At 36.9% G+C, this 18,189-nt stretch overlaps 1 protein-coding gene across 3 annotated transcripts in view; it reads left to right on the top strand.

The window, feature by feature from the left end:
• Window positions 1-14,592, top strand: part of LOC105459858 (UPF0489 protein C5orf22 homolog) — a 595,978-nt gene extending 581,386 nt beyond the window's left edge. For all 3 annotated transcript variants that reach the window (XM_011706191.1, XM_011706200.1, XM_011706205.1), the window contains exons 7-8: window positions 11,687-11,905; window positions 14,184-14,592. In XM_011706191.1, the coding sequence (XP_011704493.1) occupies window positions 11,687-11,905; window positions 14,184-14,316 (352 nt within the window). In that variant the 3' untranslated portion in view covers window positions 14,317-14,592. The remainder of the gene's footprint in view (window positions 1-11,686; window positions 11,906-14,183) is intronic.
• Window positions 14,593-18,189: the final 3,597 nt, after the last annotated feature.

Below are 18,189 nucleotides of genomic sequence, written 5' to 3'. Positions count from 1 at the left end.
GGGGGGGAAGAGACAGGAAGGGGAAGGGGAGGTAATACGGACCGGCGGCGGCTGACAGTGACGCAAGAAGCTTTTTCATCATTTCCAAACCATCCTAACTTCGCCCTCGGAATAGCTCAAGGCGAATCCATACGCGGCCACCCTCGTCTCGCTCTCCCACTCCGCAATATCCTCGTAGGGGATCTTCTTCTTCTTTCCGTACCCAGGTGGATACGCCGTACGCTATAAGTCTATGTAAATCGCTCGATATCCAATGTGAACGAGATTTTCAGTAAAATAATTTTACGAAGAGGTATAATGCACGAGTAGTTCAATATTTTTTTCCAATATTAAAGCAGAAAAATATATTTATGTAAATTTCAAGAAATATGTATTTTTTCGAATGTCAAATATGAATATAGAAAATTGGAACTATTATAAGATTGTTTGAAACTATCTGCAGAATTATTATTATAACATTGTTTATGATGTTCTTTTACCACATTTTTGTTTTGCGTTAAAAAATACGTTGGTTTAAAATTTTTTCTAATTACACTTCACACACGTAAGATATGGTATAATTATTATCATTTTAATCCGTTGAAAAAGAATTAATTAAAACTTTTTTTATTGTGCATATATTTAAAAAAATGTAAATTATATTTAAAATATAATATTTATATATTAAAATAAAGATAGATAGATAGATAGATTTATATGTCTTTTAGAAGCTTTTAATTGTGATAGCGCATGCATTGAACAGAAACAATCGTTTTCCATCGCGTGCCTATTTTGGAAAATCTAATTATCCTTCCCTGTTTTCCCCCTCACAAATAGGGATGGGTTTTACATAATGCTCGTTACTTCTATATCTGGAATAGTGCAATCACCGATATAATAGCACTCATTCATAACATTAACAATTGGCAAGCCGGTATTAAACATAATATCATCATATTAAACGCTAAATATGTGCTTAATTCACATGCTAATGCGCTTAAAAGAGATATTGTAATGATAATATGTATATCATTAGCGTATACCATCAATAAAACAATTAATAATCAATCTATACTAACAAACTTCCTCAAATGATGTTTCTACACAAATGTATAACTGATTTTTATTCTAGTAGCTGTATAAATATCAACTTTTTAAATTGTCATGTAAAATATTATATCACTCCGTAAGATACAATAAAGTTCACACTTTTATCAATCTAATAATAATTATCACACATAGCACAGCATAAACTTGATAGTTCTCAGCACTTTAACATCTCGTGGTCTTCGCGCTGTTTACAGACCGTGACAGTTATCGTAAAATTTGCGAATTAATAGCACGAGAGCAGAGCGAGGAGAAGAAGCGGAATCGCGGTTCGAACACGCGTGCCGTACTGAAAGTACACGAGCAGGTTCGAAAGCGTGAGGCCCCCACTGGTCCGCTCTTTCCTCCCCTTCGCTGTCTCCTTCTCAGGGGCCCGGATTCATGCCCAGTTTTTATCGCGACGCTTTGTTCTAGTCCCGCGACGCGACCCCTTACGCATACGTCGCATCACAATGTGTCGTTTTTTTTCTTTTCCCGGGGCCGGCTCGCGTAATGGGCCCCTTGTGCGAGCACCGTCGAGACACGGTCGCATCGGTCTTCTTCAGGTCTTCCCCGTGAGCACACAAGATAGTAATCTCCCAAAATTTCTCTCTTGCTTATCACGACACACAAGCATTGTTGATATAATATTTAATATTAAGCATGTATAGTATTACTATTAAAATATGTAATTATTTTTATAAAATTCGTAATTTTTATAAATTTTAAGAGGTTAAAAAAATTATTTATAATGAAAATTATATTAATGTAAACCAATATTAATTATATTGCTTTTTTCTATGTTTAACTGCAACCCTTAATAATGACAGATCTATACGATAATACTTTCACTAACAAACAAACGCTTATAAAATATACAAAATATATTTTTAAAATATAGTTTTTGTACATTCAAACATTTTTTTTGTATTAATTTTATCCAACATAAAATAAAAAAGGATAAAATAATAATGTATAAAATTTGAGAGCATGGTGCAGAGGAGTCGAGATTGTTCAGTTACGGTTTCGGCTTGTTATTTAATTTGCATACTTACTCGCGGCCGTGCCCGAGAATTCAAACCGTATACTACGTTTACGAAAGCACGGCGGAAGATGAAACCCTTCGAGCGACAATATACCCTCCGCTCCCTTCGTTCTCCTTATTTCTTTTTTTGTGACACGTATGCGCATACGCGGGAGAATTCTTTCTCGACATGCGGGCCCGATAATTCGTGCGAGGTCACGTCGCAGTCGGGCCGACATCCGCGAAAAGACATAAAACCTTCCGGATCTCCGTGATCCGCGCACGGGACCCAACGTGCACGACCTTAATTCTCTTTAATAACAGCCGAAGATGAGTAATTGCACGTCGTGCATTTGCGTACCTTTGCTTGCCTCAGGGAAAGAGAAACGGTGAGATATTTAGCATATTAAAGAGCAACCACTCACCGAGCATTGAATGCTGCGGACCTATTCTCAGCTGGAGCAATCTTGAGAATCGAGATTTAAACTGTTAGGAGGAAAAATGTTAAATTGAATGACTTGCTAAACAATAATACATTTTGCGTATTTTTATTTTAAAAAATATGTATAGAACATAGCAGTAGTAAAAAAGATTTTCCTCATCATATATATTTATATTTATAAAAGTGACACATGAATGTACAGAGATGAGGAAAACAATTTCGTTTTTTTTTTTCATATTCTATATTATAATTTACCGTTTTGTTTGACAGACAAAAATTATGATCATGAACCTGAGCATAGCATAAAAGATCAAGCAGCGAGCAAGAGCGAATATAAATATCCGGCCAGGATGTCGGAGACAAAATACCGTTTCCGCCGTATCGCGGAAGAAAAGAGACGAAAGGAGCGAGGAACTTCCTCCATCCCTTCCGTCCCACCAAGTCACGACCATCGCGGAGCGCACAAGGATAATTGCATTAATTTATTCCCGATCCGCCACAGAAATTTCTAGATCCTTCAGGCTAATTACGTTATTAAAGGACTCGACTGCCGCCCCATACCATCCCGTAGGATTACGGTTCCCGATAAAATTCCTGGAGGAGCAAAACGCCCGTCCTCCCGCCGCGCACCGTCGCTCCTTGACACTATTAAATCGCGATTTGCACCGACGAATCACGATCGGTAGGTTCATGCCGATGGTAAGTAATATTCAAGAGTTTTTTAAAACTGTTATTACGTCCGGCCCCTGTCTGGTTCTCGAATCATAATCGACCGCGCACAGAGCGACAAAAGGGAAGTTCGTTAAGCCGTTCGCTCCTCCAGAAACCGCTGATTGTACGCAATTACGAAGCGAATCGCTGATCGAAGAGTCTTTGCCGTTGCGCTAATTGTTAATTTGGAAACGAGGATTTCTATCTACTTCATACTCCGATAGATCAATTAAAACTTTTGTCTATTTAGTCGTCCCGTGAGAGGATATCGAGAAAAGCTTGATAATTTCCCGAACTTGTTAGACTCAAAATGTAAAGATGAAATTGATTTACACGATATTAATTTTTCTTTCTAAAATATATTTTGTAGAAGTCACTTTCTTACAAAATCTTACAAAATCTTTAAAATATTTTCGCAATTATCTGTAGATAATTCGCAATTAATAATTTGTAATTATCTGTAGATAAAGAGCAGCTATTATATAAACTGGAAGATATTTTAATATCTTTTTGTCGGAAAATTTTATTAAATAATTAATACTCCTGTGCTCTTTTCTTTGGATTATAAGAGAAGAGATTGTTTGGGTAATGACTGAAAAGAGAAAAAGTATATGATATATAATAATAATAACAAATAAGATATATAATATGTGTATAATATAACGCGAAGAGGAAGAGAAAAAACTTGGTCGTAATTTTAGCAGTGTTAACAAAGACGATGAGTAATAAATACCCCTCCATTAACGAAAATGAATTAATTAGACAGCGTGAGATCTTTCACTTCCTGTTCCGGCCGACGTCGCAAACTTCTTTTAAGACAGCTGATGCTGATACAGTAGCAGGGTCGAATTTGCATAAGGCCCCATAGAGAGAGAGAGAGAGAGAGAGAGAGAGAGTGAAGAGGGGGGGTTAACTTGATTATTTCACCTTCCCGAGAGCAACATCTCTCCCCTTGCCCGAGTAATCCGCAAGCTTTATAATTAGAAGGGGCTGTTTTCATGTAAATCTGTAATGGTAGCTGAACTATGTCTCACAAATGTATCAGTCGACATATCATGTTCCTACCGCATGCGATTCTCAACAAATATTTCAGATGCAATTCACAACTGCGCTTTGTGTCTCCACGATGACAAACCACAATTTAAAGAATTTTTTTAACGTGAATTTAAATTTTCTTTTATTTGAAAAATTTTCCTTTGTGTGAAGCTTCCACTTTTTAATAATAATCTTTTTTTTAGCAATGTATGACAAATTATTATATTGAATTATTATAATTGATATTATCATTAATCGCAGATAAATAAATAATTTAAATAATTTTTTTCAATAACGGTTTACTTATTACTTATTTATGGAATAATGATTACTTTTAATCGAATAGAAGTTCACGAAAAACTAGATGAAAATAAATGGGATAAGCAAAAAGATGATGAGAAAAACGTACAGAGGAAGGGGCGTAACCTGGGAAGAAGAACGGATAGAGCAGGATCGCATCGGAACGAAACGGGCCACCGGAATTTCTAATGAAGTGTGTGAACTTCGACCCGGTTTCGTAACCTAATTAAATCCGGAACACGTATGCAAATTTTCGCGCAGCGTGACTGCGCGGCGTCGCGCTGAAACCGACCCCCATCGTCTTACTCCCTTTCTCCTCTTTCCGCTGCCCCAGCACGCTGTTACAACACCACTGATTTTAGCTTCGCACGCACTCGCAATTGTGACTGAATTCGACCGTTAATTAATTAGAAGTCTCCATGGGGGAAGGGTTCGGCTGGAATACCGTTACAAGACCCGGATGTTCGTGCAAACGAGTCAATAATTCACGAAGGAATTGAAGCCCTGTATAAACGGAACCCTTTACACTTACCAGACGCCACGATCTCTCGCAGGAATCGTTGTTTAATTCCAATTAAATGTTTATACCGAATGGATAAATACATTTAATTAGAGATTTATTTAAGTCAACTCTCTAAAACTCTAAGAGTGAAAATTGAACCAAAATGCCTCAATTTTAAGCGTGACGAAAAGTAAAATTGTCCTCTATAATTGGTGCAAAATAGCACTCCACGTGAATAAAAATGCACTCTTTTCGAGTGCGGAGATCAGTATCCATAGAAGTGAATTACGCCACTCTATACTTTTGAGTGGGAAATTTCACTCTGGTATAAGAGTTATTTTATCAATCGATCTTAGTGTGAGCATCATCCGCATTCACTCAAATTAGAGTGACAATCGCAATCACTCTAATATATTATATTAGGCGAAACCACTCTATGAGATTTAGAGAGAAGTATGAAGAAAAGATAAATATATAACAAACTTATTTTTGATGACATTATGAAAAGATCTGCAATATTAAAAGTGAACTATAGATATTAATATTTTTTCAATTTTTATTATATTTTATTTATTTTGTAACAGAATGAGGAATATTACCTTTAATAAAATTTTATGTGTAAATCGGGTTCTCTAGAGTTCGTCAGCAAATTTATGCGAAATTGATTTTCTTATAATTTCTGAACTATAGGTAACATAAAAAAGATCTCTTTTGTTGCCAGAGTACGATCTGTCCGAAAATATTGTCTGTCAAGATTAATACATTTTCGAGTGAATCTCGTGCAAGACAAATCGTAGCAACAAAAAAGATTGACCTGTGCTTGACACGATGTCAATGGTCTTTTTAACTTTCTGCCGCGGCACATCAGTGGCAACAGTGCAACCTGCCTGTACCACAATGCAGCTGAATGCACCCAGTATCGACAATACATCCGGACCGTTCGATGGGGATGAATATCTATTGATTGGTGGCATGGGGCGGCCCCTTAGGATCGTTTCTCGATATAGATGTGTACCTGCTACGGTCCCCATACACCGTCCCGTTCTACCTGCGAGTACGCGCCAAATTATCGTGTTCCGAATGGCACGTGTCACCTGACAGGTATTCGCCTGACATTAACAGAGCGATTGAAGCTTCCAATATCAGTAATGGGTGCTACTTAACTGGACTAGCAGTTAGAACAGACGCCAATTCAAGTATCTTCGTTGTCGGCTGTTTATCACTTATCGTTTATAATTAAATCTTATCTTATTTGCGATATTTATTGTATTAATAATGTATAAAATATTCATTATAGACAGAAATGTTAAAATAATTCTTAATATATATATCAAGAGATACGTATTAAGAATTATTTTAACATCTTATCTAAAATACTTTGTATTAGCATATATAATAATATCCGTACAAATGAATGTCATTCTATTAAATGGGCACATTAAAATAAGTACTGCTAAATTAACATAAAATAAATAGTAAATATGCTGTCTAGTCATTCTTAATTAAATTAAATATAGTGCATTCTATTTTTCTTTAATTTATAAATTTAATTGAGAATTGTTTATAATATACTACTTGAGATAAAAGTATTGATTAGTGTAAAATATTTACGTGTACACTAGTTGATATTTTTGTAATTTATAATGTAATCCAAGTATTATCTATGCATTTGTCTAAAAAGAAACATTCTGGTATAGATTACTGATACATAATACGCGCCTAAAAACAGTCTCCACGTCATTATCATCTCAGAGCATATGGTAATAGATAACGGAAATTTCGGGTCACGCATAATAAACGTTTGCCTTCGATCACACGCGTGAACGCAGCTGGGTCTATATCCATTATAGATCGGTAACACGATATCGATGCATTTTTTTAACGCTCGGCAAACATTCATGTAAAACAAGTTCGGTGTTAGATCAGGCCGGAGGAAAGATCGAAGAAGGCGATTTTATTTACTATGCAAAATCGCTGGGTAATAACTTCCTCTTCTTCATACAACAATATATTTAATTTTTTTAGAGTTTTTTTATTCTAAATTGATCGTAAAATCTGTAGAAAAACATGTACAAAAATAATTACTTAAATTTCTAATAACTTACTTCACTAATAATCCTAATAATATACAAGATAAAAAATGTTTGTTATAAAATCAAAGCTATTAATTTGATATCGAATAGAGAAAAAGAGAAAAATGTTTTAAATTCATCGAAACAGTTTTTATTTTGAAAAGTAATGTTTTAGAGATGCATTTTATTGTTCAATTTATTTAATGGCATAAATATTTTTCCAATAAGAATTATACAGTTATTATACTTGTCATATACAAACTGTCGCGGATGATTATCTTGTAAAATCCGCGATAGTTCACACAAACATTAAAAACATTCACAATAATGAGTGTGTATATTTTATTCTGGCGATATGCTGCTCACGATAAGATAACGTGCGAGCCCGCGTCTCGCGATTCTCTCTAATGAAACCTTAAAACGCGTATCGAATGTCGGTCGCCTCGGGGAGAGATCCCGAGGTGGATCGCGGAGGCAGAAAAGGACGAAGGCCCCTCGCATCCGGATACGTTCCTGTCCTGTCGCTCGTACGTCAACCCTCGTTGTTTTTTTGCCGCGCTCTTAATAATTGATCATCTGATTACGATACATTATACCCCCCCTATCCTCCCCACCCTCCCCCTTACGTCCCTGCTTGAGCGTACTGTCGGAGGGCATTATTCCTGCAACCGAGAGAAGTGGCATCGGGAGCAGATAGAGAAAAGGAGAGAGAAAGAGAGACGGGGAGAGGCAGCAGGCGAGAGAGGGAAACTTTTTCTTTCCGCCGCGCCCGACGACGGACGGCCATTTGCATATAGGCCCCCTTATCGACAAACACACCGGGGGCGCCCTTCGTAATGAGGGCCCCCTCCCCTCGTTCAACGTTCCTCTTTCCTTTATTTTTTCAACGTGGACCGCCATTGTCCGTTAACTCATTCGTCGGGACAGCGTGGACCAGTAGTATCTCGCTTCCTTCCTCTCTCGTCCTCTTTCTCTTGCTCGCACTCATTGTACGAGGACATAGTAGCTTGTGTTACAAAAAAAGAGAACGAGAGAGAGAGAGAGAGAGAGAGAGGGGGGAGGGGAAGGGAAGTGGAAAATAACAAAACCGGTCGGTCACACGTCGAAAAATATGAATCGTACAGATAAAGGCGGATGCGTTGGTGCTGGTCTCTCGTGACATCTGCTTCCTGGAATAAGTGCAAAAAAAAAAGGGTCCAAAGAGATCTCGCGATCGTTTTTGCCGCCGTATATAATTGTAGCCGTGACAGCACGCGGATAATACCCTACCGCTCGATATCGTTTCGCGCGACTACCGTCAGTAATATAAAGGACGAAAAAGAAAATATTTCATACACGTAACAAATCATGATTCACCACATCCGACTTCCTGTGTATTTTTTTCTCATTTTCGCAAAATCTTGAGAATGAAATACACAATAGCAATACGCAAATATCTGACACTATGTGGTTTATTTCACAATTAACGACATAGTGTCATATAGATAATGTTGAAAAATATCTCAGAGGGTTAAACAAGTTTGATGTCGATGTTTCCCTAAAAAAATGTCAAGGGTGATTATCATTTGTCACAATTTAATGTTAGCATTAAATTTCTTAATAAATAGGCTCCAAATAAATCTCTATTAGAACAAAATCAACTTGGAATCAAAGCTTTATTATCTATTATATTTATTGTACAAAAATTCTTTTATCTCCATTATAAAATATTTTTGTAATTTGATTTCTCTGAAAATTTTGTAGAAAAATTGGATTAATTAAAAAATTGGTTTCATAAAATTTTTTATCAGAGTTCATTGCATATTTATAATTGTTTCTTAAAGTTAATAAATTTATTTTCAAGTAGATTTTACAATTGGTACGTATCGTCATCACATTGAGAGTAAAACTATATACTTACACTTTCTATACGATGCACCTGGCATCTCACGAAGATCTGATTTCCACAATTATCTGCAATTTCTGTGCGCCCTAAATTGCGGGCATTAAATTTGAATTACGCGAGGAAAATCATAGGGCTGTAAACCTAGTGATTTCTCGAATCTTGAGGTTCTTAATGGAGCGCGCTAACGATACAATCTCGCTTCTTAAGATTAAATGTTCACGAAACACACGTCATTAAAACATATTCCTGTGTGATGAGAATAATAACTCATCTATAATTATACCTATCAACGATAGCTAAACGTCATCGATCATACCTTGTCTCGGTCAAGTTTTTAATGATACGTTTTAATTGCATAAATAATATTCGTATAACAATAAAATGCATGACAAATGATATACCCAACTCCATTTATTATTTGTCCAGCATTGTAAAAAAATTGTACGTCATATTTTCATTTTATACATTTTATCTTTTTCGTAAATGTACGAGTGTTAATCAGTTTATGTCATATTTATCAGAGATTGCATTTCTGATTTTATTAACAATTTAATAATATTTATCGATATTATATTAAATGGATAAGACATACGCAGAACTATTTCTTCTTTGGATTATTCCCCCTTAGATCATGTTGTAAACAGATATATGTTATTATTAGATTAATTATTATATGAAGAATTACATTTTACAAATATAATAGGTAATATTTTGTTTCGCTAATAAATGTACATTTCATAATACCCAAATATTTGATCATTTATATTTCATGCTCTAAGCAAACTATCTGTAGTACCTTCGCGAGACTCCAAGAGGTATACAGGTAGTAGCGGTTGCCGCAAGAGTGAATCATTTGCAGCGGTTGTTCGCACGAAGTTGCACGTACGAAGACGCTGTTCTCGTTTCCCTCGAGATCGATCGTTAGCCGGCATTGTTACCCAACTGTCAGGATAATCTGCGGTGGGAATCACGAGCTGTGATAGATACGAAGAAGCGGGCTCACGTGTGTCCGGCCCAGAGGCGGCTAGGGCAGGTGCGACTTCCAGAGGAATAATTAATATTCAGCGAGGAAAAAGTGGGCGAGAAAGGCCCCGACGATGGCCTCCTCTTATAAACAGTTGACGCGTTAGCGACTGAGGAGCGCGCCGCTTGCTGGGCCGCCGCACCTGGTACCGCCGTATAAAAGGGAAGGGAAAAAGGAAAGGAAAAGAATATCTTCTCACCAATTACACCTATTACGAACGGACGTTCGGTATACCGTGATCACCTAAACCCAAGACCGCTTAACTTAATTCGAAAATTATGCGCTCGGCCGCGTGCATCAGCGGTGAAATGATACAGCGTGGAGGGCCTGCGTGCGTTTCCGTTATTAATATCAAGAGTGTCTCCTCACCTTCCGGTGCGTGCATCGTCTAATTTACGGTCGGTCGCGCGGCGGTTCGTATTCCGCGCTCTCTAAAAGACACCTTCGAGTCTCTGTTATCGAAATTCTGTATCGATACGCGTGTCTAGACTTGGAAATTTGTTCTTCAATTCTCATCGAATATTAATACGTATTTTTTTTATCTCTTTTCCAATTTGCAGTAAATTTTATCATTAAAAGTTTTCGTATTTCATATTTTATTCGCAATTTTAGAATTTCCAATGTTAAGTATCAACTACAGTTCTGTAAAAAAAATGAAGAATAGGATTTTATCTCAATCTGTTTTTCTAAAACTTAATTTGTAGATGTGACAACTAGAATGTCTTGTATATCCACGAAACGCTAATGATGATAACAGTCTACGCGAGTATCGCAGCACGCTTAAAAACGTTCTATTACGAAGCAGGTTTACGATGGCCCGCCATCGCGATTCTCGCATCGTCATCCCCAATGATATCATTATCGGTAATCTAAATAAAAAACAGATGATCGGCCCCTGCTTGTCAACGGAGGTATCGTCCGATCGCGCCGAGGAATTGCAGCTGCAGAAAACGAGGAAAACTTGTGATCAGATAAGAGTAAAAGCAGAGGGCGGTATAAGGGAGTCCCCCTAGAGGGAGGAAGATAAAGAGCGCGTTTGTAGAGGAACGGAGAAGTACAAATTACGAGCACCCGGAACCGTTCTTGTGGCCGTGTTAACTTTCGTCGCGTGCCTTCAGGAAATACCTCAACTTTTGCAGCCACGTGCTATCGTTGGGGTATTATAAACTTTCCATCGTTCACCTTTGTCCTCCGCCTGCCTTTGCCCGTCGTTACGCGCGTCCGCGATAAAGTTTACAAATTACCTATGCAATCGACCTTTTCGTAAATGAAGCGCTTTTGTCATTGAATGTTTTTTAACAAAAGCTTTTGATAAATATTTACTCATTAATTCATCCACAACTAATCTCTTAATACATCTGATTTATTTGGCTGGTTCTAGCTAATAATTACTTTCGCCTGATTCAATAAAATTATCATCTTTATTTAGTTTGACAAATCGACATTTAATGTGTCTTATAAATGTAAACTAAATAAAACAAGTGCAGAAATATACATGACAGAAGTACTTGCCAAAAACATGAGATTTACGATTATAATTTATAGTGCTATTTAATTTTTAAGATCAAGTTTGCTTGATTTTTTTTAAATAATTATGCTAATACAATCATGCTTTGCAATTTTCAGGTATGAAACCGTCGATCGACTTTTTCAAGAAGTGACCAGCGTCTACAGAGACCCGGAAATCGATTGGATGCTAGTGTACAATGCAGGTTGCACTATAGATGATACAGTTCTACCCGAGCATGTGACAGAACCCAATGATCTCGATCGCTTGATCAACGGAACGTTCAGATTATTTTTGGCGGCTCTTCCTACGTCTCCGACAATCGTCACTATAGCCAGGTATGTCGCTTTTTCAATATACAATCTTTTCCGTTGTTAAAAATTTACAAGTTTACCAAATAAATTACATTTGTTTTTGCAGTAAAATATTATACAAGACAAAAATGCAAAAATAATATAATAAGAGATATTTTAATATCTTTAGTTAATTTTTCTTTATTAATATTTTACGATTAATAATGTATAATGATAATGATCTATGCACAAAAATCTTCCTTTAAATACGAAATGAATTTAATTTTGTGTAAATTTTGTAAAATTTTGCCATTATTAAAAATTACTATGATAAAATTGGATTAATGACTGAGATTAAATTTTACGTCATGCTATTAAAGATTGATATCACATACGCTCGTTAGTAATACAAGCCGAAAATAATTGCACGTTTGATAAATTAGCAGATGTAGTTGAGCGTGCAAGAATCGTTTTGCGGTAAGAGGGTTGTTGCACCGCTTAAAGGTGGAGGACCAAAATTAGCGATCGCGGTAGGCAACGTCTCCTGCATACATATACCGACAATTAAAAGTTCGGGTTGTGTAAATTGGCTTTAATTTACGGTTGCAAACGACTGAAATTATATTGTCCCGCTTTTGCATACGCGCGGAACCGAAGCCCGCAATACCGCAGATGGCGCGGAAGAAGATGCTGGGAGGGCACGAAATAGAGAAGAAGGGCGGCTTATATAGGGACGACACGGCGGGGCTGTCCGAGGGGTGGGTTCAGGATCGTGGGTATACCGTTAAGCCCCACCCTCCAGATAGACAGGGGTGGGTTTCACATAGGGGTGCATGAAATCAAACCATCCAACTTTCGTTTATCATAGCTAGATGTCCCTACCTTCGATTTCCTGAAGTAAATGCTACATATTCCTTCCTCTCTCATCTTTGCCTCGTCACTTCTCTAAACATTAAAATGAATAGTGACAACGCTTTTGTTCAACTTTCAAAATTATTGATTGAATATGTTATTGCAATATAATTTTGTTATAAACAAAATTTCTAAATGCGAGAAATTTATTTATGACGATAACATTATACAATATTTTTTTATGTTAATTATGATGTGTCTGGAAAAAAAATCAGAAGATTATTTTAAAAATATACACAGCTTTTTTTATGGATTTGCCGAAACGATGTATATGATTGCACTAATTTTATGACTGAAAAAAATATATGAATAATTAAAATAGTCAAGTCAAGTCATAAGATGTAGATGTGAAAGAAGAATGAAGAAGTAGATGTGAAAAGAATTGTATACATGAAAATATATGTCTAGACAAATTAGAAAACAAACTTTTACGGGAAGTTGTATCGATTAATATTAATAATTTTACGAAATTTGAAAAGAATATCTTTCTCAGGTAATAAAATAAGCGCTAGAGACAGAACTCTAATAACAACAATTATTATTTCAAAAAAAATATGTGTATTTTATCGAAAAATACATTATTTTTTTATATTTTATACTAGCTGTTTTTTTAAATAATTTTTTTCTAACAGTAATTAATACGGACATCTTAAATTGCAATTAATAGGATAAATATATTTTTTTATTTGAATATATTTTAGCTATTATATATATATGTAAAATTAATGAACTTTGAAGTATAAGTGACTTGGCGCCATCTGGCAACGAATGTACGGAGATTCTGCTCAAACTTCCGGCAGAAGCTGAAAAAAAATCGATTCCACCCCATTCGACTTGCTTCCACCCTTCGCTGTTCCCAACCCCCATTTCAGCACATTAGTTTCCGGGGGAGACGCGGAAATGTTGCCGGATATCGTCTCTGGACAGTTTGCAGTTTCTCTCGTAGTTTGCCAAACGGTGATTAAACAATCAGCGACAAAAATTTATGGAGGGTGAGGCAGCAAATAGAAGAAACATTAAATCAGCGAAAATGTGAAAATAGAGAAAGTAGAAGAATGGAGAAAAGTGAAAGCGAGAGTAAATAGAAAGTACGACTCTTTTAATAATCTACTTTTATGCGGTTCTTTTCTTTTCCTCTTTTTTATTTTGCTTTTTTGTACTAGCAATTAATTGCCGAGCGTTTTGATAAATATAAATCTTGCCTCTCTCCAAAATCGATTTCTTGAATAAATCGTAAATTATTTTAAATTAGAAAAAAGTTATTATTTGACAAAAGATGAAAAAAGTTGTTACAAAGTGATTTGAAGTGGTGATATGCAATCACACAATATTTTATCAAAGTCTAGGTAGAAGGACTAAGGTAAGTTTATTTTATCGACTATGTTTGTGATTAAATAATTTTTAATTGCAGATCCAGTGAGGATGATTACACTCCTCTCGAAAACGTTGATCAAATTCAAGTCGACGTTCTCGATCAACTTCGCGAACGACTGGGCTCGGAAATAGATATCAAACTGATTTATCAAGACGAAGAGCAACAATAATTCTTAAAAAAAGAATGTAACCTTTTATTCTTTCCTTTTATCCTTTAATTCCCTTTCTTACGGTTTGTCAAATAAAGTCCGCCAAAGGCCACCAATTGAAGAGGATCTTAGTAGAGATTGAAACCAGTAATGGAATTCACAATCAATCATAAGTATAATTATTTGTACTTATTAATTTGATTAGAGTCGCACGCATAAGCGCGCAATATAGAATTGTACTGATCACTGATTTGTAATTACAACTATTTGTGAAATAAAGACATAACATTAAACACATTTTCTACTATTAATTGCTTAAAATGTATATATCTTCATTAGATTAAAATCAAGTCAATTTCGATTATAGCAACCATAAGTGGTACAATATTGTAACATATATAGATATCATTCAAATTTCTCTCACATGATCGCACAATCGTCCCTCATTGCAATTATGATGTTTCAGTATTATCTAAAGCATCGCGAACCTTTCAGAGATTCGTAGATTACAAGGCAGACATGAAGAAGGGACGTGACGAGTCTTTGATCGCGCTGCGGCGATTTACATAAGATCGGTACCACTGGTCCACTGTGGGACGCGGGCACAATGCCGATATGAAGGTTGCTGCTTTTTTTTTTGGCAGCGAAAGTAGCCCCCTACCCTCTTTGCCGATCTTCGTTCCACGAGTCTCAGATTTGCATACCTTGGGCCAGTTTCCCACACGTCTCAACAGCTTCCGTCTCGTCTCGGTCTCTCCTCTCTCACTCAGCATCTCTCGCTCTTTCTCGCCCTTCCTTCCTCCCTCCCTCCCTCCCTCCTTCCTCTGACGTTGCGCGCAACCCTTTCAGCTGCCGGTGAAGACAAAAACGCGGGAGTGCTCCCCCCCCCCCAAAAAAAACGAACGTCTTCCTTCTCCCACGATTATGGCGTTTCCTGAGGCTGTTCTCAAGACGTGTCTATTGTGGACACGGCACACAACGAGCTTCGATGTAGTCGCGGATATATGTTCTTTTTTTGCACATACCAGTTTGAAACGATTGACTGAAGCGGAAGACGCGAGCACCCGTACAGCCTGCTCGGTCTGGGTCTTTTTATTAAACGCGTATTTAATATCGTTGACACTAATAAATATTATTATTACTTTTTTTTATATATTATAATCGATCAACATAAACTTTCTTCGTAATAAAACAATTTTTTAAATACAATATTATACATGAAATGTCTAATTGGAATAAAAGAGTATTGTATTGCGCATTTGTAAAATTAGAAAGATAGAATATTTTTCAAACTATTTCTTAACTCTATTTTCTTTTTGTTAATTTTTTTTGTGAAAGATATAATGAGAAGCACAAAATTTTCCGAGCGCATTGAACACTTTGTTGGAGGTCGATTTAGCCGGACGACAAACGATATCGCCGGAATTAACATGAAGCGGGCAAGGTGAATACGGAAGTGCGGTCGCGCGATTAAGGGGCGAACGTTAAAGAACAACCGCAGGGAAAGAGGAGAGAGTTTACGAGTCGCCAGCCTCCCAAGTAATGATTGTCGTTAACCGCCGCGCCGTACGGGCCGCTCGCTCGGCCCGCAGCCCGACTTTTGTATGCTAATGACAGGGTGGTCCGATTTCATCCTACAGCCGAGTAAAAAATCTTGGGGGTCAACAGACCCATCGTTAGCCCAAGTTTTAAGTCTCCCTCGAGCGTCATTGACCTCGAATTAAAAAACGGGTGCGACCTTCCGTCCCGCCGACTCCGTCCCGCCCGGAAATTTTACAACAGGACTCTCTCGCCTCGTAATGTAACACCTCCACTTATTTACTTTTGCCCTCTTACACTTCATCTCGCGGATACGCGATCGTCTCAGATGGTGGATTTTACGAGTTGAGAAAACAAGACGAGATAAAGACTAATTAAGACTTTTTCAAATTTCTTGTTTTTTAAAATGTCTCTCCTTTTTTCTCTCTTTTTCTCTCGAGAAATATGAATTATGTTAAGCTTATGCGATTATTTCCTTAATTAAGAAATGTTCTTTTTGTTAATAAATAAATAGGTAAATTGTATTTAACCTTGGAAAACATGATTCCTTTAGACACAGATTAATATATTCTTTTATCCAATTCTTTTTTATTTGAATCTTTTTTAATGAATAGTGAATCTCTAAACAAAAATATTGTATATATTATTTAGCAGATTATATATTATTTAGCAGAAGAAATCAGTTAACAAAATGTTGAAATTTTAAGACAGTTCGATGCGGCAAGACAATAGAATAAATTAATTGAAAATTCTTATTAATAATTTTGTCATCCGGGTTACAGCGAATGTAAATATTGTTCTAGAGCGCAGACTCTTTATAATTCACAATTTTCTCTGCTCTCTCTCGTTCGCATTTCATTCATCCAGGTGACACCGTGTCAGTGGGTTCTAAGGGAATTATTCAAAACCAGCCCTGACTGGCAAAAGTGCAGCCGCCCTGGAACTGTAATCCCATACCCGTATCTAATCTGCATAAAAGAGAAGAAAAAACGCCGCATGGGAAAAAAAACAAAAGCACAGAGGAATTCGCCCGATAAATTCTGCGAAATAAATTAACATAAAACATAACTACCGTATTAATAAAAATTTTGTCTAACAATAAGATAAATAATAAACAAAGTTGTTGGATATTTTTTAAGTCATTAAAGAAATCAAGATACCTGCAGTTTTCTATGCTCTTTTATGCTTTTGATATTATTTCCAATTGTAAGTGTACATCTTTAACTACTTTCGTTGGTCTTCTTCTCTTGTTATCTTTCTATCATTTCTATTTATATTTTCATAAGAATTGCTGTGTTTATCAATTTCATAAACAGTATCTAAAAATCCAGCATTAAAAAATCTGAAAATTTCGTACGTTGCAAGAAATGGAGCGAGCGAAATTTGTACTCGTATTGGCAGCAGTCATGGATGCCAATTAAAAAATCCCGACAACATCCGGCATTTCTCGCGAAGTCGAAGCTAGCAGCGCGATCCAGCATCCCTTCGAAGAGCATACTTACCGATTATGCGCGTGACGAAAGAGATCTTCAGGCGAATATGCTAATGCGCGCGACGGCATAATGCGAGGCCGATACGCCGAGGCAAAGCCAATTATGGCGCGGGGACCCATCGTGCCTGATACTCCGTTTTGCACGTGGGTCGTTCTCGAAAAATCTCTTCCTTTCTCTCTCTCTTTCTCTCCCTGTCTCTCGACACGGTCACACGAAACGTAAAACGGCGAACGAGTCGAGACGAGACAAGGTGCGAGAGGAGAGGGCCGCATAGACAACGCCATAGGCGGAGGCCTGCACCATTGTTCGAAAGCGCTATTTGTATTTATTTGGGCCCTTTGTTCGAGCCTTGAGAGATTCATGGGGCGGAAGGTGGGGCGAGTGCGGCCAAAGCGAAAGAGAGAGAGACAGAGAATTTATTCGGAGAACGAGGCAAAGGGTGAGAGAGGTCCACTAGTCGTTACGGGACTACTCTGCGTTTCGGTTGAAAAAAAGTACGCGACGCGGGAAGCATCGGTCCGTGTCATCGGTGTATTTAGACGGCGAAGCTAAAGTATAGAACTAGGAATAACTGGTAACCGCGAGTAGCAAGTCACTTCCCCCCCCCCCCGTTAGGTTTGTATGCAGCGTGATAGTCGATGACTTTAATTTAGTGTTTTTCAAAAATAGTTTATTTATTTCTAAAATATTATATGCTATTACGTGACTTGATTACGTTCTTATTGCTTCACTGACTAATATAGAATGTCTTACAATTGTTATCATCTTCTTCATCTACGCATTTCTTCAAAAAATTGGCAAATTGATCAAAGAGCTTTGCATAAAAGAAGTTGTGATAAAAGCAGGCGATAATTTTGATATT

The sequence above is a fragment of the Wasmannia auropunctata genome, unplaced genomic scaffold, assembly GCF_000956235.1.
Source record: "Wasmannia auropunctata unplaced genomic scaffold, wasmannia.A_1.0 LD336101.1, whole genome shotgun sequence".
Lineage (NCBI taxonomy): Eukaryota > Metazoa > Arthropoda > Insecta > Hymenoptera > Formicidae > Wasmannia > Wasmannia auropunctata.
This window is presented reverse-complemented; position numbering and strand designations above follow the sequence as displayed.